Source organism: Felis catus, chromosome A3 (assembly GCF_018350175.1).
Source record: "Felis catus isolate Fca126 chromosome A3, F.catus_Fca126_mat1.0, whole genome shotgun sequence".
Classification (NCBI taxonomy): domain Eukaryota; kingdom Metazoa; phylum Chordata; class Mammalia; order Carnivora; family Felidae; genus Felis; species Felis catus.
The window spans coordinates 88,632,844-88,653,929 of NC_058370.1; the positions used below are offsets into that span (position 1 = coordinate 88,632,844).

Below are 21,086 nucleotides of genomic sequence, written 5' to 3' on the forward strand. Positions count from 1 at the left end.
GCAAACAAGGGTGAGTCCCCACGGTTTATTATGGAAGCCTATAAAAGAGCCAGGTTGAGTATTTCCAAAATCACAAAATGCACAACATTCATTTTTTTTTAATATGCAACATGGAATATTATATACAGATTAAAACCACATGACAGCAAAAACACTCACACGGCACCAGTTTCATATCAAAACAAAACACACAAGTGCTTTTTCAATATTAAAACAACTGTGATAAAAACATATTAATATTTTGAACCATGTTTACAATAGAGAAAAAAATTCATATTTTACTAAATAACAAATATTTAACAGCAAAAACTTTATACTAAATATCTATTTTGAATTATAACAAAAATAGTACTTATAATAGTTTATAAAGACAGACACAAAATTATAACATTTATGAAAAAAAAAGTTTTGTGTATAAAATAATATTATAGTGATCCGGGCAGGGTCAGGATGGTACCCAGAACACAAACGCCAGCGCCCAACATCGAAAGTGCTTCAATCTGCAAGCCCGTGGCAGGAAGAGGGTTGTGGGGTTTTGCCTTTTTAATGTCAAGTTACAATAGTTAGGAATGGTAAGTGAGGAAACATCACCCATCTAGCGCTACCTCTACAGAGCCTATACAAGAAACACACGGACACGGATGGACACAGAGAGGAGAGACGGCTGAATTTCGACACTGGGACCCTCCTGTCAGCCAGTCAAGAGCTTCTTTCGGTTCCCTTCTTGTTGCCTTTGAGACCCAGCAGGGTAAATAATCCTTCCTTCCTCCTCACGGGGACCCCCTCCGACTTCCCCTCTGCCCCTCCCAGGCTGGTCACCCCAAGAGAAGGCCACTGATGCCTCCCAGAGCCCTCCGGACCCCCCACCCCCTTACCAGGGCCAGGCCTGGTGGGCTTCCTGTCTGAAGTAGCACTTATTGCCTTCCTAGATGTTCAGTCAAAAGCGACGGGTTCAGGACAAGCTGGGTCAGCTTAATGGACCAGGAACCTTGCAGACACTGGGCTTTTTTATGGGTATGAAATTCTGGTGCACCATGCAGATATTTTGCAAGCGTTGATGAGTCTTGACACATTTTTGCCTGTTTTTCAGAATGTGTGTGTGTGTGTGGGGGGGGTGGATTGAGAGATTTTGCTAATATTTTAAAAATGTCTCTTTGCCAATGATGCCCCTGTTCTGCACTGTTTTTTAGTAGCGAAAATGTAGGAACCAAATGAAACACTTGAGAACAGGGGTTATAGAGCGGTCCACCAGGCAGGAACCCGTTGCCCTAAAGCCTACCACACAAGGATGTGAGTGGGGGCGGGTGGGGGTCTGCAAGCACCATGAGGGGGCCACTCAGCGGCCACAGTAGCCACTGCTACAGAGAGGGAACTGGAGGGAATGGAATCCTGCACTCTTCTGTCTCTTCTGTGTGTTTTTGATTTTCTTGTAAAGATGATTCGTCGATTTTATATAACATCAAAATCCAATAGAGAAACACAGAAAGCCAAGAAAAATCTGAAAACAGACAACATCACTTAGAGACTCACCAGAGACCCCCAAAACCATCCCGGGAGGCATCCCAAATTTCCAACACTCAAAATGCCAGTGGCAGGAACCACTCCTCTGTCCCCCAGTCATCCCCTGACTGGCCAGTTTTCAGCCAAATCACTTCTGACAAATCGCACGTACCCTCCTCCTCAGCTCTGCAGCACCCCCCCCTGCAGCTGCCTCCAGACCACGGCAGAGGACCTGAGTCAGCGCAGCGAACGGGCCGCCTCCTTCGCTCACCTCCCCTTGCTTTCATCTTGTCCCCACACCTCTGAGCTGGGCTAAGTAGACAGTGGCATAGAGGTGGGTGGGACTTCAAGGACATCTTTCCAAGGGCAAAGGGCCAAGGGTGAGGGTCAAGGGACGGACAACAGGGGCCCTCGCTCCCTGTCAGAGGAAAGAACCCGTATACTTCCCCATGCTCACTAGGAGGAGTGGGGGGCACCGGGATGAACAGTGGCCAAGCAAGAGCTTGTGGCAGCCTCCAAATCCCCATGTGAACAGGGTTTTTGACAGAGCAGGGAGGGAGGCAGGGGGCCATTTCCCCACCACCGCCAGGGGGCAAAGGTGGAGGCACTGGACTTCACCCGGAGTGTGAGGCTCTGAGGTTGAACCCACAGAAGGTCTGGAGCCCGTGGGTGGGAGGACCCATTCGCAGAAGCCCTGCCCTGGACAGCTGGGAAGGAGGCTGGGGACAGAAGAGATGCTTGTTCCAGTCCCCGGGAACGCCAAGATTCGGTTGTATAAGTGAATAAATATGGGGGGAGTGGGGAGGGTCCGGGGTGAGGGGCAGCGGGCAGCCCATGAGCCAAAGGCCTTGGGCATGTGTGTAACAGGGAAGTAGGATGGGCTCAAGGCTGCCTGGCAGGAAGGTGAGGATGTCAGTGCGCATGCCCAGGGCCACCAGGGAGGGTGCTGGGAGGACAGGGCCTGGGGCTCCTTTGCCCCAAGGTCAGAGAGAGAAAAAGTAGCAGCAATAGGTAATTTCAAATGTCCAAACTGGCAACAGGGTGGGGCCCCTGCAGGCTGCTTGCAGCCCCCCACTCTACCAAGGGTGACTCGTGTTCTCTTACCCAGTATGCTATTCCTGGGCAGCCACACCAGGAGGGGCACTCTACCAGTCTGAGTCAAAGCAGGAAGGGAGGGGGTGCTGAAGAGAGCCCCAAACGGGGCACCTCTTTTCCTCCCTCCCCCTCAACCACCCGTCCTCAGACTAAAGGGGCCCAAAAGAAATGGGAGAGGGGGGACCAGTTCAGACCATGACAAGCAAATGCGACAGCCAAGCCACTGACTTTTAACACTGTAATGGGCATGCAGAGTGCCCCGCCATGCCCCTTCCCAGAAGCTAAGCTGGTGGGAACTGGAGGGACTGGAGAGAAGTAGGAGCCAGGAGAAGAGCCTTTCCCCTGGAAGGACGGGGCCCTTGTGGCTTTGGGTAGGGTTTGCCAGGGAGAGGAAACAGGGGAGGGTAAGGTATGGGGGGCCGCTCCCCCTTCCCCACGTTCCCGCCCCCTCCCACACACAGGTTTCGACCCTTCTGGTGCCTCCCACCACCACCACCCCACCCCACCCCGCCTGGCTGGGCTGAGGTGGGGGTATGGGCCAGGCGCGTTTAGACTGTGGCGCTCAGCATGGCCTCCGTCTCTGGCAAGATCTTGTTCTGGTTAGAGTCCAGGCCAAAAAACTTGACACTGAGGCCATCCACGGGGTGCAGGACAGGGACCAAGGTGATGCGGGGGAAGGTCCGGGTGGCCAGCTCAAAGCGGCTCGTGCTAGCCAGCTCCACCGCCAGCACCTTCAGGAACAGCTTGGCCAGATGCTTGCCCAGGCAGGTGCGGACGCCGCCGCCGAACGGGAGGTAATGGAAGCGGCCGTCCTTGTCTTCACTCCGTGCCTGACCAAAGCGGTCTGGATCGAATACGTTCACGTCTTTGAACACAGGTGCCGTGTCGTGGGTATCCCGGATGCTGTACATGACACTCCAGCCTTTGGGAATCTGAAAACCCTGGAGGCAAGACGGGGGCAGGGGTGAGGTATGGTGGTGAAAGCCGGAGGAGGTCTTGAGAGAGGGCAGATGACTTTCTGCCTGCCAGCCCCACAGGTCCAGATGTTTCTAGAGGCCCCCCACTGTGGCACCCCCTCCCCCCACAGCTCCCCCCTCAGCATGTTGGTCCTGTCTCTTGTTTACAGATGGCCACATGCAACTTCCATTATGATACCCGGGTTAGCTTCATCTGACCCAGCATCTGGGTACTGAAGTACCCCGACAAAAAGGCTGTTCTTTCCCAGCAGCCAGCCCCCACCCCCAAAGCAATGTTCCCAAGGATCCCCAAAGCCCCAGCCCCGCAGGGCCCAGCCTCACATCAAGCTCGAAGGTCTGCAGCACGGTACGGTAGCCACCAGAAATGGGTGTGAAAAGGCGCATAACCTCCTTGATGACACAGTCCAGATAGTGCAGCCCGCTGAGGGTGTCGAGGCGCAGCGTGCCCTCGCAAGGGCAGCCGCCACTGTGCAGGATGCCCTGGGCCCGCAGCTCCTCTCGCAGCTTCTCCAGCACGGCTGGGTGCTTCAGCAGCTGCATGATGAGCGAGGTGCTGGCACTGGCAGTGGTGGCGTAGGCTGCGAAGATCAGCTCCAGGGTCCCGTCCTGCAGCGGCAAGGAGAGAGGCATCGGCGATGATCCAGCGCGGGGGCAGCCCCGCTCCACCGGCATCCCCCGTGCCCCAGGCTCGTCTAGCTGGGCCTGCCTCTGAGCCTCACGTTGCTGCGGCATCCGGGCCACAACAGACACGGGTCAGACACAGGGCCAGTCCCCTGGCTGGGCAGGAGAATTAGCTGCTACAGTCCAGGGCAGAGGCACGAGCCTGGAAGTCCCTTGGGGCGGGGCTGCTTCTCCCTCACTGCTGGATTCCAGAGCCAGCCCCAGCAGGCCTAATCAGCGCAGTGAGCTCACAGAAGAAAAAGGACAAATCTCAAGGAGCCAGGCCCGGCGTGGCGAGCAGGGTGGGTCTACACTGGGGCTTTCCAGCTGGCAGCCGCAGCCCCTTCCTCCATCCCCAGGACATCTAGTAGGAGGTCAGGAGTACTGACGGGGTTGGGGAGGTGACCTGGGACCACACCCACGGGGACGTGTGCTGGGCTGAGCGGAGGTGGCCCCCAGAAGCCTCAGACCCCATCAGGGTTCTCAGCGGAGCAAGACACCTGGGCACTGGGTACCCCAGGGAAAGGTTTCAGCGGGTCGCCTCATCCCGAACCCTGTATTTTACACGTGAAGGCCTAGAGAGGAGAGGGAAGGGACCTGGGTTTCTGACTCGCCGTGGCACCACCTACGAGGCACAACACTTCTTGTCAAACGGGAAGGTCACTGGAGCTCCTAATGGCCCGCCAGGGGGAAAGCAGGAGCCAGACTAAGGGTGAGCACAGACAGTGGGGATGGCGGAGTCTTCAGGAAGTCTCCGTGGGCACCTGGCGGGCATGCGGGTGGCAGAGTCGAGACCAGGATGAGTTGATGAATCCCTCCTCAGGTGGTACACCCACCCTAAAAAGGGGCGGGCAGGAAGCCCTTCTTGGAGGCCAGCGTGGACAGTCTTGGTGTTGGCAGCCTGACTGGGCTTAGCGAGTACCAGACAGGCTGGGGACGGTATTGAGTGCCACCAGTTTGAAAAGGCTGGGAGGATGGGAGGAGACCCGAGTCAGGTCCAAATCTCCCTGTTCCTCCCCAAGGACTGAGGCTGCCCTCACGCAAGTGGCTTCCCTTCTGGGGACCATGATGCACTGAAATGGTGAATACCGGGAGGTGGAGGGGGTCGAGGGGTCGAGGGGGTCAATGAAGCCACCGACACCAAATGTGCGCGGGGTTTCTAGGGGCCAATTTTCAGGACCTTTTCCTAAATGGCGGATGGGATTGTGAGTGGGATGGAGAGTGTGGGTGCACAGAAGCTGTGGTGGGGGGCGGTACCACCCACTGCGGATGCTTCTCATCTATCCCCATCAGTCTGCACACTAAGCAGACGGGGACACGGTCTCTTTTCTGGTCAAGTGCCTCAGCCCCAAGCAGTGATGGCCACCACAGCTGGTCAGGGACAGTCCCTGTGGGCCGGGAGCAGAAGGGGTAGAAACAGAGCATGGGGTGCCTGCGCTGACCACTGGGGAGGCCGCCCCCACCTTCAGCTCCTGCATGGTCATCTCCTTCCCATGCTCCTTGCTGCTTTCAATGAGGATGTCCAGTGCGTCCGAGTAGTCCTTGCCCTGGGTGCACTGCAGCTTCTCCCGGATCGCCTTTTCTAGGCCCTTCTGCAGGATCTGCCGTGCCTGAATGCCCTGAGGGGAGAAGGAGGCCGCCTGGTCACCAAAGAGGAAGGGCCCCCTCCCACGGCCGGGAGGGCCACGAGGAAAGGACTCCTCTGAGAACTTCCCACCTAAGCTGCAGAGACCAGCAGGTGAAGGCTCCACCCCCACCCTTCCGCTGACACCTCCCCTCTGTCTGTGTGACCAGTGAGCGTCTTAGTGGTCGGCCACCATCTCACTCCAAGTGGGTTCATGGATGCCCCATCTCCTCTCCTCCCAGGCCCTGAGTGCTCACCCGTCGGTAGCCGCTAAAAGGCAAGTCGACAGGCAAGGAGAAGACGTTCTCAACAAACTGCTGGTAGACTTCAAAGAGGTGGCCAAGGTCCTCTTCGGGGATGCTGAAGCCCAGCAGCACACGGATGGCCATGCGGAAGGTGAGCTTCTGCGCCTCCTGGTACACGTTGATGGCCTCAGGGCAGCTGCTCCAGGCGCGAAGCGTGTCCTGGATCACCAGCCGGATCTTAGGCAGGTAGTTCTGCAGGGCCTCATGACTGAAGATCTTGGAGAAGACCTGGAGGGCAGGGGACAGTGGCAAGAGGCGCTCGTGCCGGCCCTCTCGGCTCCCAGGGGGCCCCACTGAAGCATGCAGCCGGGACAGTGGCCACAGAGACTCTGGGTCCCCACTCCAATCGAGCTCTGCTTTCCAGCTCTAGACACAAACACCTGCTGGCTCGCCTACCTCCAAAGCCCCTCCTGCTGCCTGTGCCTTGAGGCAGAACCAGGGGAAGGACAGGCTTAAAACACCATTCGTGGGCACTTTTTTTTTTTTAATTTTTTTTTTTAACGTTTATTTATTTTTGAGACAGAGAGAGACAGACCGTGAACGGGAGAGGGTCAGAGAGAGAGGGAGACACAGAATCTGAAACAGGCTCCAGGCTCTGAGCAGTCAGCACAGAGCCCGGCGCGGGGCTCAAACTCACATACCGCGAGATCGTGACCTGAGCCGAAGTCGGACGCTTAACCGACTGAGCCACCCAGGCGCCCCTCGTGGGCACTTTTATTCAAAGTCAGGACCTTCCATGTCATCACATGGAGATGTGAGCTGTTCTCTCCTTTCCTGACGCCCAGAAAAGCATGCGCTCCAAACAGTGGCAATGCCCTGCAGACTGGGCAGTCCAGCCGCCAGCAGGTCTGCTGGCGATGTGGCTGTATCAGCTTTGGGGAGCACGCAACGGGGTGCTGGGCAGGGCTGCGGAGGAGCTGGCCCCTCCGCGACAGGAACCCATTCCCAAACTCCCAGGCCACAGGGGCAGAAGCGCCCAGGAGGAGTGGAACACAGGTGCGAGGACTGGCTGAGGAAGAGATGGAAAGCACTAGGTGGCTCTTCTTCTCCACTGATGGGAGGACAAGAGAGTCTGAGGTTAGACCACAGGCAGGACTTCCTGAGACCAAATTGCTCTTATTCCCTGGGAAACACCTACTGGGTGCAGATCCCAGGCCATCTGTTAATAGCTATGCCACAAAAATGTCTTCAGTGTGGCCAGGCCTGGAGGCAGGGGAATGGGGGCAAGATTTTCCACCCCAAAAGATCACAAAGCCAAACAGAAGCTCTTTTAGTGCCCTGCATCTTCCTGGTCCATTTTAAGTAGCCAGTGAGTCCCTATTTCCACCTTCTCTGCTTTCCATCCTCCTGCTTCCTCAGTAACACCCTCTGCCCCCTCCTTACCCAAATGCCCCAGCACAGTTTTCACACTGGTGACCACAGTGTACAGGAGAGGGGACAACGTTAGTTTATTTACTGATCGCCTGTGTGTCCCACTCATAACCAACATCCTCTATCCCCTCCAAGAGTCCGGAGCAGAAGGGGGTACCTCCACCAACAGCGAGGGAAAGGTCACTGGGGAAGGCAGAGAGGGGAGGGACAGCACAGGAGAAGGAGACAAATATTCCTCTAGCCCCCCTACCCTGACCCACGCAAACCACACACACGCGCTCACCCTCCCCTCCTGTCCCCCAAACACAACCACCGCACAAACTGTAAATGTGAGAATTTCCCCTGCAGTCAGCTCGAGGAGGAAAAGGTAACATTTTCCTGGCCTCAGCCCTGCATGGCTAATGGGAGGGCTGGTTTGCAGAAATAACAGTGCTGGCCCTTCAGTGGCCCAGCCAGGCATTCACAATAGCACTTTCATTCCGAAATTCCCGGTGGGCAGACGGAGGGAGGGAAGGAGGCCAGTGAGGGGCAGAGAAGCCAGCACTGTTCGGGGCTGCTCTTGCTATTAAGGGACAGCTGAAATGTAAAAAGGATGATGGGAAGTGGCCAAGGGCAGCCCGGGCCTGAATGGGTCACTCACACCTTGCTCAGTTGTGGGGGTCCCAGGAATATACAAGGGAGACTTCAGCTGCTATTCTCTTCAGAGGGCTATGGATAAAGGCAGTGTGCTCTCTGCCTCAGTACCCCCCCCCCCACACACACACACCGTGTCCTCAGGATTCCAAGTTTGGCTCTTATGGGGTGGGAATGGGGCCCAGTCCCCAAAGCCCAGTGCTGGCCAACTAAGGGCCCTTACAAAACAGCAAAATGCTCATCAGGGAGGCAGAAAGATACTCTGTGGCTACCAGGCCTCAGTGAGGAGACTGGAGGTGGGGGCAGGCAGGGAGAGGGAGGCCACACCTGGCCTAGGACCAGCCAGTCCAGGGCCAACTGAGTACTGTCATGGAGGGGATGGGGGCAAGGGCTGGCCAGGCTCCCAGCACCAGGAGACCTGAGCCCAAAGGTGGGCATGTGGCGGTGGATAACAGGACAGAGGCCATGCAGACCTAGACTGGTCAGTGTCAAAGCCAGCTACGCTCTAATATGCAGTGGAGTGGTGACTCTGCAAAGGCAGACTGGGCATCCAGAGACCTGAGTTTTAACTTACCAACTTACTGTGTGACCATGGCCTAATCACGCCCCCCAGCCCCTCAGTTTCCTCATCTATAAAATGGTGAGGTTGAAAGACGTGAGCTCTGTGGTTCTTTTCAATGTACAGAGCACATAAATGCCAGTATCTATGTGTCCCAAAGTAGATGCCGTCCCCTTGAAAGAGTCCAGAATCTGGCACTGCATGAGTCACCTGGTAAGGGCCTACCAGGCCCCCATGCACGCACTCCAAGCAGGCTACAGTGGCCCAGGAGGGGCCATCCCAGGGTTACCAAAGGAGGCGCTCTGAGGACCCCCACTGCACTTTAAGGACTGGCCAGATGTGACCCATTGAGGAACCCTGCCCTGCCCTGCCTTGCCCTGCCCCAAAGGTTACATTCCCTGCGCCCTCTAGTGATGGCCAGATGAACTGCTCCTTCTCACACCTTGGGGTCCAAAGAGGGCAGGAGGACCAAGGGGGATTTGGGACTAAGCAGATGGACTCCGAGGGTAAGAGGTCCACACGTCACCTCTAGGAAGACAGGGGTCCTTATGGGGAGCTGGGAATGATCCCCAGGAAACCCTCTGCCACCCTGCACCTGCAAGCCTCTGGGCTGGGGCTTCTGAAAAGGGAATTACAGCCAGGTCCAGGGTTCTTTTCTTGACCCTGACTCATCAGTGGCAGCCAGCAGGTCACTGTCCTCTCTAGGGATTAGTTTCCCCACTGGTTTCATGAGAAGTTTAACTGGATGTTCTTGGGTCCCTTTCCACCTAGCCATCTCACCCATGATTCCTCTCAGAGCCCCCCGAGGCGGAGAAAATGGCCAACCGAGAAGTGAAGCAAAGGGAGATTGCAGGCGCTCTGAGCCCAGAGGACTTTGCTCAGAGGTCATCCAGTCCATGCCCCTGCTTCCAGCCCAGCGGCTCCACAGACATCAGGGCCTCCCAGGCACCAGGAAAACTCCCGGGCCTCATCTCTGGGTTGGTGCCCAGGATTAACAACGAGGGCACTTCCCACAGCCGAGGCAGCCCAGAAACCACCACCCACCACAAAGGCCAGGAGGAGGCGGAGGTGCTGGCCAGGGCACAGGGAGGCCTGGGCCACGTCGGGCGGGCGGGGTCAGGACTCGGGCACACGGGAAGGCGCCCAGCGGAGCTGCGCGGTGTGAAGAGAGGAAGGGTTCCCAGCCCCCAGAGCCGACTGCCCTGACCACAGTTGTAACAGGAGCCACAGCTGCTTTGTTTCCCTCTGGGGCTTCCCTAGGAATTCCCAAAAGTGAGCCAAGAATGTTGGACAAAGGTCATCGGGAACCAGCTGTGGCCCAGGCAAAGCCCTGCAGAGGGAACAGCAGGTATGGACTTCCCACCAGGGTTGGTGCCGGGACAGAGAAAGCAGAGTGTCACGGGAGACCCGAGAACTCCCAGGCACAGACGCGGCGCGGCGCAGGATGGGCTCTCGCCTTGGAGGGCGTGCCTGGAAACCCTCCATCACCCCCATCAGTTTCTCCAGCAAAGCAACTGGCTCAAGGGTCTACATCCTTGTTCTCGCTCTCTCCCCTGAATGGGAGGGGGTAGGGGTGGGACACCAGGGGGCTTGGCAAGGTTCAAATCCTCCATAATTGTTTCTATACATGCTTCCCCCTCCTGCCTCTCACATAGAGCCCCTGGGAGAGGAGTGGCACACTGGAGCCCCAGAGCCCTGCTTGCTGACCTGCTCAGCCAGATAGCCTCCCCCTTCTCAGCTGGTGGCCATGAATGCACAGACGGACAGACAGCCTCTGGACAGGCAGCCTCGGGAGCGGGAAGAGTCAGAGAGCGAGCCTACTCCTTGGGCCAGTGACTCAGACTGGGAGGAATGGAAGCGGCTGCCCAGGAGGGTGGGGGCCTGGGCAGGCCACCCCGCCAAGCCAAGCCACCGGAGCCACAGCCTGCGGAGTGGAAAGAATAACAGAGGGCAGGCAGCCTCCGAGGCAGCTGTCCGCACAGCACAGGGGTGACGCCAAGGTGTGTACTTTAAACTCAAGTAAGGGGGAGGACAAGAGAGGACGTCATCTTCCCAGATGCCTGGCATTTCCACTGGGCCTGGACTTCACCTTGGCGGCCTCCTGAGCCAATCCCGTCTCAGCCCCTCTGGTTGGGAGGGGCCAGCCCAGACCCCCCAGCCTGGGCATGCTTCTGGGCAGCAACTATGGGAACAGAGGGTCTGTCCCCCAGTTGACTCTAGCTCTAATTCTGTCCCCAGGACAAAAGCACATGGTGGGGGAGGGAGAGCAGCCCTTAGCAGATACCTAAGCCACAGAATCTGAAGGTTTAGGTTTGCCGAGACACTCATCCTTCTTCCAGCCATAGCAAAACCCCCTCAGAAAGCTGAGGCCCGAGGGGGGAAGGGTTCTCCCAATGTCACAGTCCAGACCATGACTGGCCACACTCACCAACGGCAGGGAACCCCATCTCCCACCACTCCAAACCCCACGAGCCACCCTCTTACCAATCCCGGGAGCTCTGAATTTATCTAAGAGCCCTAAGGGGCCGCTTCTTTATGGCCAAGTTTATTCTAAGGAAAAGGCCAGCTGTTCTGGTTACTATATTCCTGCTCTCAGCATTTCTCTTCCCCTAGAGGCACGCTCTTAACCCCGGTCTTTCAGCCTGGGCCATCCTGAACAGAGACAATGGCTGGCACAGGGGGCTCAGGGCCAGAGCAGACCCCAGCCAAGCCTCCCCTCCCTGTCAAGGCCAGAATTGTCTCCCAAGGCTGGAAAGTGAGCAGACACCCCAGCATCATAGCCTTGGACCCCTCCCTGCCCTGGGAGGACAGAGAAAGGAGGGAAACGGGAGAGGGTGAACCCTACACCCAGCCAGCCCACCCGCCCACTGCCTGGCACAGGGCAATTGGAGGGAGGCACCCACTCCCAGGCGCCCTGGCGGCTGGCTGGCCATGGGCTCCCTCCCCCGTTGACCTTCAGAGAGATCCGCTCCTGCCACCCGCGCCCTCGGCGGCCCCTGCACCCACCGGCTACTGCTACAGTAACTTTTGAGTGAAGGACTTCTGGGGCTGGCAGAACAAAGGCTGTGTGCCTCTGCCAAGGGGCTGGGGCAGAGCTCTCAGTAGCAGGGCTGCCTGGCCGCGCCACCCACCCTCCTATCCAGTACAGGTGGGAACTTCTGCCCCGAGCTGAGCCTGGGGAGACTTTGCAGCCAGAGGTTGTGCACTGGTCCAAAGGCCATCTAGAGCAGGTCTGGGCTGGCTTCCCTAAAGACCCCCAAACCCTCCTGGCTCTGCCCTCCTGCTGAAGCACTTCCTGGACTCTCTACCCCAACACAGACTGCAGGGTGCACAGGGTCTCTGAGAGGGGTGCAGTGATCCTGAGCCTGACCTCCACTCCTACCCAAGACAGGGCCCAAAGGCCAGGTCATTGAGGGATGGTGTGCGGGGAGGCAGGGCTTCTTAATCCTTACCTCCAAAGCCTGGGGAGCTGCTCCCCCACCTCAGCCTTGGGTACAGAAGTCCCCGTAGCCAGGAGTCTGAGATGAAGGGAAAGCCATGCCTGCCATCTCCAGGACACCAGAAATCCAGGATTAAGTGCATTCTCTGGGATGCTCTCCAAGTTTGGGGAGGGCTACTACTGTCTGAGGCGCCCTGAAACTGCTGACCCTCTGGTGCCAAAAGGCTCGGCCCTATCTCCGAAGGAAAAGAGGAAATGCCTGATTCTGGTGTGTGGGGCTGTGCACTGGAGCTTCTGTAATTACCCCCAACTCCTCCTCTGTGTGTCTGACAACTCTCCCCCCAATCTCCCCTACCACACTCCATCCACCCTTCCAGGGTAATTACCCCAGCCTCTGCACACAAAGAAGGATGACATCCCTCCCCCATTATCAGAGACACCCCAGACCCCTGGGGGAAGGGAAGTTACAAAAGAGAAGGGACAGAGTCTGAGGTAGTGGCTATAGGGACACAGGCCTGGCTCTCCAAGAGAGGATTTTGTTAGACTGGGCAAGACTTTCAGGACTTTCTCCCTAACAACCCCGCCCATCTTGGCCCTAGACCACCAGGACAGCAGGGCAAACACCTGGAGTGCAGCGATGGCTATAAGGAGCCCCTTCCCAGCACATCTGGTCGGACCTCCCAGAGAAGGGGTGGGCCACCAGCCCCAATGGAAACAGTGACGCTCCTAGTTCCCCGCCAGCCAGCCGGGCCCCAGCACACCTGGGCTGTACTTCCTGTGAGGACATCCTAACCAGGCCTGGGCCCGGCCCAGCGGCCTGCTCACCAGCCAGGTCCCTGACTACAGAGTGGACTGGATAAGGCATCGTGCGTGGCACACCCCCGACCTTGCCCAGGCTCGGTCCACTAGGCACTGGGGTCCTGCAGACTAGCCATTTTCTCCAGGACCAACAATATGCCCCTGAATATTCATTCTCTTCTTGTCCCTCCAGCTAGATCCTACTTCTTGAGGCAAAGACCGAGATTCCCACTTCTGTGTCTACCTAGTCCAAAGCCTTCAATTTGGCTCAGCAAACCTAAGTTTATGGAAAATTGAATTAGAGAGATTGTGGGGGGGAGGGGGGAGGGGAGAGACCCTTTCGCCCACCCATTTACCATAGGACCCATCCATATAAATGGCACATAGCAAGCATCAACTAGTACACACACTGGGAGCACCCTGCCCTGGGTTCTCAAGCCTCTGTCAGGATGAACTGCTTTCTGGCCACCTCCTATCCCCAAGGAACTAGAGAATAGGGTACCCCAAAGAGGGAGACCATCGATGTGGCTCTCAGTGTCAGGCCCCACCCCTGCTCCATCCCTATCCTTCCCTCCCCCTTCCTTCCCTGTGCATTCCTCTGGCAGCATTCATTATGCCTTCTCCTTCCCTCCTCCCAAATGGACAATGTGGGCCAAACCTGGGGGCTTTCCAGGGGGGCCCTCCCCACCTGGAGGCCCACAGCCAAGTTGGGCACCGGGTGGGTGGAACCACAAGGCAACAGCAAGCCCTCTGCACCCCCAGGGTCTCACACTCTGGTCCTGATCCAGCCTTCTCCTTCCTCCCCACCCCCAACCACCAGTTTCTGGCAAGCCCAGGTGGGCAGGACTAAGTAGGGCTCTGCTTGGTGGCCCAGAAACAACTCATCTCACCGATGCCTGTGTTGCATGCCCTGTCCTGCCCTTTCTTGGCTTCCTGACCTGGTTCAAGTCCCTCAAACTCTCCAAGCCTCTGTGTCCCCTTCTGTGAGAAGGGGATGATAACTTTTCTTGTCAAAGCCTCTATAAAAATAAAATGAGGAAGCAGACGTACTCCCCGGAGCTGGGTTTCTGAATCTCAGGCTGTCTCCTCACTCTTTGGAACAGGCTTTGGGTGGAGTCCTAAAGACTAGGAAAAAAATAATGGCCAGCACATTTTATAAGCCCCCCATTCCTGAGCCTATAGCCCCCTCCCAGCCACTCCTCATCTGCCCCCTGGAATTGTTAGCTGCTTCCTGCTCTAGTGAGGCAGATGGGGAAGACTACTTCAGGAGCCCCTTCCAGTACGTGCTTTATCGCGGGGCGGGGGTGGGGTGGGGGGGGGGTGGGGGGAGTTGTCTCTTCCATCAGATTTTGCCGCCTTTTGTCTGCTTGTCTGCTATGGAGAACTACTCGTCGCAAGCAGTGCAGAAGACACCAAATACTACAAGATTAATTCCTACGTTCACAAAGACCACTTCACATGGCCTTCTGGCCGAGAGGGCTGCTCACCGTTACCCGCCCCCCTCCCGGACTCTGCCACTCCTCCGGGAAGATCAGAGGCTGCCTCTCTTCCCTTCAGGTTTCAAACCTGGATGAGTCCTCTGACCTAATGGAAAACATCGAGGGAGGGGAGGTCGTGCAGCGCCCCCTCACTGGCGGCTTTAAGCCCGCGGGCCGCCGCCCCGCCCGCCGGCGGCTCAGCTTTCGGGTTACTGCAGTTCAAACAGCACGTGCCGCCCGCGCTCTGAGCCGCGGCGGCGGCGGCGCAGCCCTGTGAGGGGGCGGGGAGGCTCGCTCCGTGCGCGCTGGCTCGCCTCCTCCGCGCCTCTTGCAGGCGCTCGGGAAATCCACAGGATAAACACCCACTTTCTCTTCCTCTTTATGGGAGGGGGTAGGTGCACTTTGATCCCCTGCAGCGCCGCCGCTGCTCTCCCACCCCTCGCCCTTCCTCCGCCATCCAGACTGGCTCTCGCAGCAGTGGCCCAGATTTCATCTCACCCCTCCCGGGCGAGGCTCCGCGACCGTCTCGCACAGGGTGCTCGGCTCCCAGCGCTTGCCGCGTCTACCTTAATCCAGCAACCGGTGGCAGAAAGGCTAGGTTTGGTTTTACAAAGATCCGTTTCCAGGCCTTGGGAGCATGGACCGCCATCTGCCCTTTTCTCTTTTTAATTTTGTGGAGCACCGCGAGGACAGGCGTTGGACGCCCTAGTCCCTGCACGTTCAAGCTCCCTCTAAACCACTTCCCTCACCCCGAACAGCCAGCCCCCCGCTGGGCCTGGTAGTGGGAAAGGCACAGCTAGCCAACAAACGGGCAGACCCAGAGGAGGCCTGCAAGCCTGGAACCTAGACCGCAGACTTCGAGGCACGGAACTGCGGGGTCCTCTGGCATGGTGTACAGATGGGGTCTCAGATTCGAGTGGGGGCGTCTCCCGGGCTCTGCGAACTCCTTACACCCGAGGCTGGTACAGAGAAGAAGAGGGTCGGAGCAGGGTTGCGGGGTTCTTAACCCAGAGCGCTTACCTTGCGCTTGTTGCGGTGGATGTCGCCGATGGAGTTGGCCACTGTGTTTGGGCCCAGCAGCATGCGCGTGCTGCGTGGCCACTCAGTGCTCACGAGGTGGTGCTCGCCCATGAGGATCTTGCGCACGTTTTCTGCGCCAGTCACACGGATCAGCGGCCGCCCCAGCAAGTGAGTCTTGAACACGTTGCCATACTTCTCCCTCCTTGAGGACTGGAAGCCGGAACCCTGCGGGAACCACGGAAAAAAAAAAAAAAAAAAAAAAAAAAAAAACCTCTCTCAGAGCGTGTATCTCCAGATGAGATGTCCGGGAGGCCCAGCCTGAAGGGCTCGCGGGGGAGGGGCGGAGGACCCCGCTCAGGCCACCAGTCCCCTGCTCCCTCCCCCCCACACACACAAACACGCACGAAGGTTTTATTTTTCATAGCATGCACAAGAACTGGGAAGTAGGGCCTAGAGGATAATAAATAATGCAAGGAGGCGGGAGGCCCGGGGCACCCCTCGGGAGGGTGTTTAGTAATGACTTGCGGGAGGAAAAAGGTATCCCGGACCGCGGGACCCAAAGCTAGAGCCTTCGCCCCCCTCCCCCTCGCTCCCCCGCCCCACGCTCCGGAGCCTCTCGGAATAAATATTTCCAGGCTCTCGGCCACGGGCTGGCGAGACCCCGCGGGGTGGCCGCAGGCCAAAGATTATTTATAGCGGTGAGCGGTCGGTGCCCGGAGGCAGTCACTACAGAAGGGGGTTGGGGTTTCCTCCGTTCTCAGGGGTGGGCCGCGAAGGGACCCGGCGGCCCTCTGAGGGATCTGCAAGGTAGGGTCACAGGCCGAGAGCCGCGATTTTCCTAATGCAATGTGCCCTGGGAATAACTGAGAAGGATTTTCGTCGCCGCCCAGGAGTTTGGAACGGGAGCTCCGAGGAAGGCGCTTCCCGCGGGGCGGGGCAGGGCGGGGCGGCTGTCGCAGGTAACCGGATCCCCGGCGGCGGCTGCGGCGGCGCGAGCCCAGGACGCCTAGGCCCCAGCCCCGGCCCCGGCCGGGCTCTCAGAGGAGCTGGCTGAGCGGGCCCCCGCGCGGGTACCGGAAACCGAGGGGACCTCCGAGGGGCGGGGGCAGGGGCGTCCCGCTCACCTTTGACGTAGGCACTCGCCACCCCACCCCACGTTAACCCTTATCCCGCCGGGGCGGCACCGGGTGGGAAGGGGAGGGGCGCCACCTGTCCGGCCGTAGCTCTCGGCCGCCAACGAAGTGCGGATGCGGACTCCAGACCTACCGAGTCACGCACCCCCGAAGGGACACCTCGGCGGTCCCCTTTTCCTAGGTTGGTCTCTCTCCTCACTTTCCTTTCTTCTACGGAAAAGTATTCTCCAACTAGATGTGTACACACCCCAGCACAGCCGAAAAGTGACTCTGCAGAACCCGGATCCCTAATCACTTTTCCACATGCGCCTCCGGCCCCGGCCCGGGCGCGCGACAGGGAGAGAGCCCAGAGCGCCCGCGCCTCCAGGAGGGGGGCTGGGTCGCGGGGGGACGCCACCCCACTCCCAGGTTGTGGGGGAGGAGAGAGCTCTCCGACCCTGCCGCGGTTCTAGACGGCGTCTATCCCTTTAAGAGAATTCTAGGCGAGGATGGAGGTGCGACCAAGGGGGGTTGAGGAGCGGGATTCCCTCCCTCCGTCTGCTATACCCGTCTCGCTCGCTCCGTCTGACTCTCCGTCTCTCCTCTCCTTCTTTTCCTCTGTTTTTCTTTTCTTTCGACACAAAAGTTGGGTTGTGAATTTTCCGAGGTCGCCGCCGCCTCTCTCCCGCCGCCCCCCTCCCGCCTCTGATCTGCCTAACTATAATTAAAGTGCGTTTTTTGTGGCATTAATAAAGAGTTATTTGTCCGCCGTTTCCACGGTCTTCACAAAGAGGACTTTCATAGGGGCGGCCGCTCGGGCCGCGAGTCCAATTTATACAAAAATGTTGTATTTTTAGCCCTAGGCTCTGTTTAGATGGCGCACGGTGGAAACGGAGAGCCCTTGGAGGTCTCCCCGTAAAATCTGATAAATGACTCCAAAAAAATAAAGCTGGGATTCAGAGGGCTCCCATTAACCCCTTCAGCGGTCTCCTACAGGCATCCCCCATGTCCCTCCCACGGCGGAGTCTAGGGCCCTGCGGGCTGATGGAAGGGGAGGTGTAGGCCTGCTTCCCTTTTCCCATCTTCTGTGCGGGTTGGACACGGAGCCCCAAGGGGCCCTTGTGGGATTCAGAGAAAAGGTCAGGGGGACATTGGATGGCAGAGAAAGGTCAGGAAAAGGAGGTGGGGACAGACCATGCATTCCGCAGATTGGCTCTAACAAGACAGGAGCTGATGCCCGTATGAGGTATTTTATTTCCTAAATTCTCGGCCAAAAGCCTAGACCACCGCCGCAGTTAACTCTTTAAGTGTGGCGGCAAGGGAGAGGCTCTGGGGATTTCTCTGCGGTGGGTAGCCCTATTGGTGAAAGCGAACCCCTCCCCACTGCCTGAACAACCCCAAAAGAGATGGGCCGATTCTGGGACTTGGGAAGACCACACCGCAGAGGAAACGCGCGTCACCCTCCTCGCCCCCGCTCCGCTGTCACTTGGCGCGGGGCGGGGCCGGCAGGGTGTAAGTGTGGTGCGCGCGCGGATTGCACGCGTCTGTTAGTTTCAAGCCTTGCTTTCGCACTTCTAAACCCACAGGTCTCCGCGTTCGCCTCCCGCCCCACCTCTCCCTTGCCCGGGTTGTCTTCAGGACATTCATCCTTCTCTTAACCGCCATCAGCATCCTCCGGACAAACACCGGTGCACACGCGAACACGACACACTTCCCGCGGTTGACCAGAGGCGTCCCTCACCCCCAAAAGGAAAAATTCTGTGTGTATCCACTTGCAAACGCGTTTGTCTAGCACTTGACGAGGTTAATTCCAGGTTAATCTCCCCATTACCTTACCTGAGTCTGGTTCCCGACGCGCCCACCCCTATTATCACCAGCAGCGTGCGGTCGTGAGGCGTCTGGCAACAAACATGCACACACTCTATGGATCTCACACACCAATCCCAGGTTTCTCTCCCTTGCTACAGTGTCCCCACCCAATAAGCAAATAGACCCTTTTCCTCAAAAGCCAAGAACCCTCGAGTCTCAGGCTTTTCATCTTCTTTGGGGTACCTCCTTCCCTCCCCACCACAAAATACACACGCTCCCTCCGACCTTGGACCAAGGCAGTTGTACCTAGCGCAGCCGACGACGCGGCGGGAACACAGCCGGGGGTCTTAAAGGGGCACTTCTGGGTGCCATTGGCTCCTTCGTCTCCCCGACTCAGTGTTCGGGTCCCAAGGACACCGCCAAAGCCCCGGAAGCCGACGGCGACCGGGGCCTGGAACGCGAAGGGGAGACGAAAGCGGCTCACGACCTGACGCCCCCTCTGGCCCGCACCGCGCGGGGAGCCCACTAGACCCCTGCTGGGTCGCCAGCGACGGGGGAAAGTCAATCTTGGGAGCCCTCTGGGGTCCTGGGACCTCTCGTATCAACTCCCAGAATTTGCGCACCGGGCGCCAGTGGGCTCCAAACCACGCCGCAGGCGGGCAGGAGAAGCCCGGACGGCACCCGCAAAGAGGAGGGAAGGGGCGGGGCGGGGACCCGTGCCTTCAAGCTCCGGGCGCCCCCTGGCCAGCCCGCGGCTCCCTCCTCCCGGCGCTCGCCGCTAGCGGACCCCGGAGAGCATCCGAGCGAGTGCGCCCTTACCTGTAGCAGCCAGTGGCCGGTCTCTCCGATGAGCGGGAAGCCCATGGAGCCCTTGGGGATGGGCAGCTTGCAGCTCTTGTCGCGGGTGGCAGCCCAGCGCAGCTGCCACAGCTGCTGCGACACGGCCAGCAGCAGCGTCACCGACACCAGGCACGCGGCGAGGGTGGCCAGCGCCGACACCAGCTCCAAGCCCTCAAAGAGCATGTTGGCGGCCGCTCGGGGGATTGGCTGTGCCGGCCGCGGCGGGGGAGGGGAAGGCCGGATGAGAAGGGACACGAACGGCGGGGGAGGGGAGGCTGCGGCCGGGGGTCCTGGTACCTCCAGCCGAAACAGAGAAGGAGGAAGGGGCCGCGGGAAGGGGAGTGGAGGCTGCGAGGGGAGCGGAGAGAGGGAGGAAAAAAATTGCCTACAAGAAGAGAGAGAGGAGACTCGAGGAGACTCGGAGTGTAACTTTGTTTGTTTGTTTGTTTGTTTGTTCCCTTATAGCGGGCTTGGGGACTGCTCGAGGGTGGTGAGATGAAGCCGTGAATCAAGCTGGTGGATTAGCTCTCCCCGCAACCATCACACTCGGAAAACTTTGGAAAACTTTGTCCAGCGGGAGCCTCTCTCGTAAGAGCTAGCGGAGAGAAAGTGCGATCGATTTGTCAAAAGTTTTCCCCTCAAATTCCTAGGTGGAAAAAAAAAAGGGAAAAAACTCTGAATCCAAAAATTCCAACGAACCCAGAAACTTTGGGGGCGAAGGGGAAGGCTCCCCGGCTGAGGCGAGTCGAGAGGCCCGAGCCCAGCGTCCGCGGGCTGCCCCCGGCGGCGCGCCCGAGCCGCAGAGCCGCCGCCGCGCACCCCCGAGGCGGGCGCGGCTGGCGAGGCGGCGCGGCGGGCGCGGCAGCCGGAGCGCGGGTGCGGAGCCGGCGGGCCGCGGCCGGGACGGGACGCGGCCGACGACAGAGCCCCGGGCGGGCGCTGGGGCGGCGGCGGCGGCGGCGGCGGCGGCGGCGGGCGGGGTGAGGCGGGGTGGGGTTGGGGGAGGAGGTGAAAACCCGAGCTGGGCTATTGTATCAATTAAGAAAAGGCAATCCGTCCCGGGACGCAGTCTCTCGGCTCTGGAGTTGCTGCTGGGGGAAGAAAGGGGGAAAAAAGAAAGGAAGGCAAAAGGAATGAAAGAGGGGGAAAAGCAGGAGGCAGGATTTCAGGGCTGGTGGTTTTAAAAGCTTCTCTCAATGTGAATTTGAGTCCAAAGCGAGGCGATGCGTGTGTTTATATAGAGGCGGGAGGCTGCGCCGTGGGCGCTCCGCCAGCCCGCCCCCCCACCCCACCCCCACCCTACCCCCACCCCACTCCACCCCCCACACTCCCCCCCCCCCTGCGCTCACAAAGCCGGAGGCGTGGTGAAAGGCCGGCGGCCGGAGCGTGTGAGCGCCCGCCGGCCTCCCGCCCCGCCCCGGCCGCCCGCCGCCCGCCGCCCGCCCGGGACCCACTTGTAGCCGCCGCAGGATCAAACTCAGTTCACCTCTCGCCTCCTCTTCCTTCTCGCCGGCGTCTCGCTGAGCCCGGCACCTACAGACGGACGAGAGGAGACACACACACACACACACACACACACACACACACACACACACACGGTGCGCGCTCGCTTCGTGCCCGCTTGGCTGCTAAGCTACTTCCCTCCCTCTTTTCCTCCCTCCCGGTCCCTGGCCCCCTCCTCCCGCCCCGGGCAGTCCCGTGTGTGCTGTCGCCCCAGTGGCTGAGGTCTCTGCCGGACTGCCCCTCGATGGAGGGCCGCTGAAAGCCCCTGAACCTGTGATCGGGGTCCCAAGCTCCAATCCCGCGGAATCCCGCCGGCTCCTATCTCCCGGGACCCTTCAACGCCCCCGCCAACATTTCTCCTCC

General features: G+C 58.9%; 1 protein-coding gene and 1 long non-coding RNA gene across 3 annotated transcripts; one reads left to right on the forward strand and one right to left on the reverse strand.

Moving 5' to 3' along the window:
- Positions 1 to 11: 11 nt before the first annotated feature.
- Positions 12 to 20,749, reverse strand: CYP26B1 (cytochrome P450 family 26 subfamily B member 1). 2 transcript variants are annotated; one of them, XM_023251759.2, is made up of 7 exons: positions 20,675 to 20,749; positions 19,200 to 19,866; positions 15,460 to 15,684; positions 6,114 to 6,389; positions 5,696 to 5,851; positions 3,894 to 4,178; positions 12 to 3,536 (listed from the first exon to the last, which is right to left on the reverse strand). In XM_023251759.2, exons 2-7 carry the CDS (start codon positions 19,401 to 19,403, stop codon positions 3,144 to 3,146), a joined length of 1,539 nt encoding a protein of 512 aa, XP_023107527.1. In that variant the 5' UTR covers positions 19,404 to 19,866; positions 20,675 to 20,749; the 3' UTR covers positions 12 to 3,143. The 2 variants fall into 2 exon arrangements, with proteins under 2 accessions (XP_023107527.1, XP_003984164.1); XM_003984115.6 differs by lacking the exon at positions 20,675 to 20,749 and adding an exon at positions 19,920 to 20,043 and having other exon boundaries at positions 19,200 to 19,815.
- LOC109498215 lies at positions 9,840 to 14,010 on the forward strand. Its single transcript, XR_002154907.3, has 2 exons — positions 9,840 to 10,072; positions 10,380 to 14,010. It is a non-coding gene; the product is annotated as an uncharacterized LOC109498215 (long non-coding RNA).
- Positions 20,750 to 21,086: the final 337 nt, after the last annotated feature.

Coding starts and splice junctions, on each gene's coding strand:
- CYP26B1 (XM_023251759.2), bottom strand. CDS start 19,403: ATGCTCTTTGAGGGCTTGGAGCTGGTGTCGGCGCTGGCCACCCTCGCC. Junction 15,685..19,199: donor CCGGCCACTGGCTGCTACAG/GTAAGGGCGCAC, acceptor TGGTTCCCGCAG/GGTTCCGGCTTCCAGTCCTC. Junction 3,537..3,893: donor TGCAGACCTTCGAGCTTGAT/GTGAGGCTGGGC, acceptor TCTTGCCTCCAG/GGTTTTCAGATTCCCAAAGG.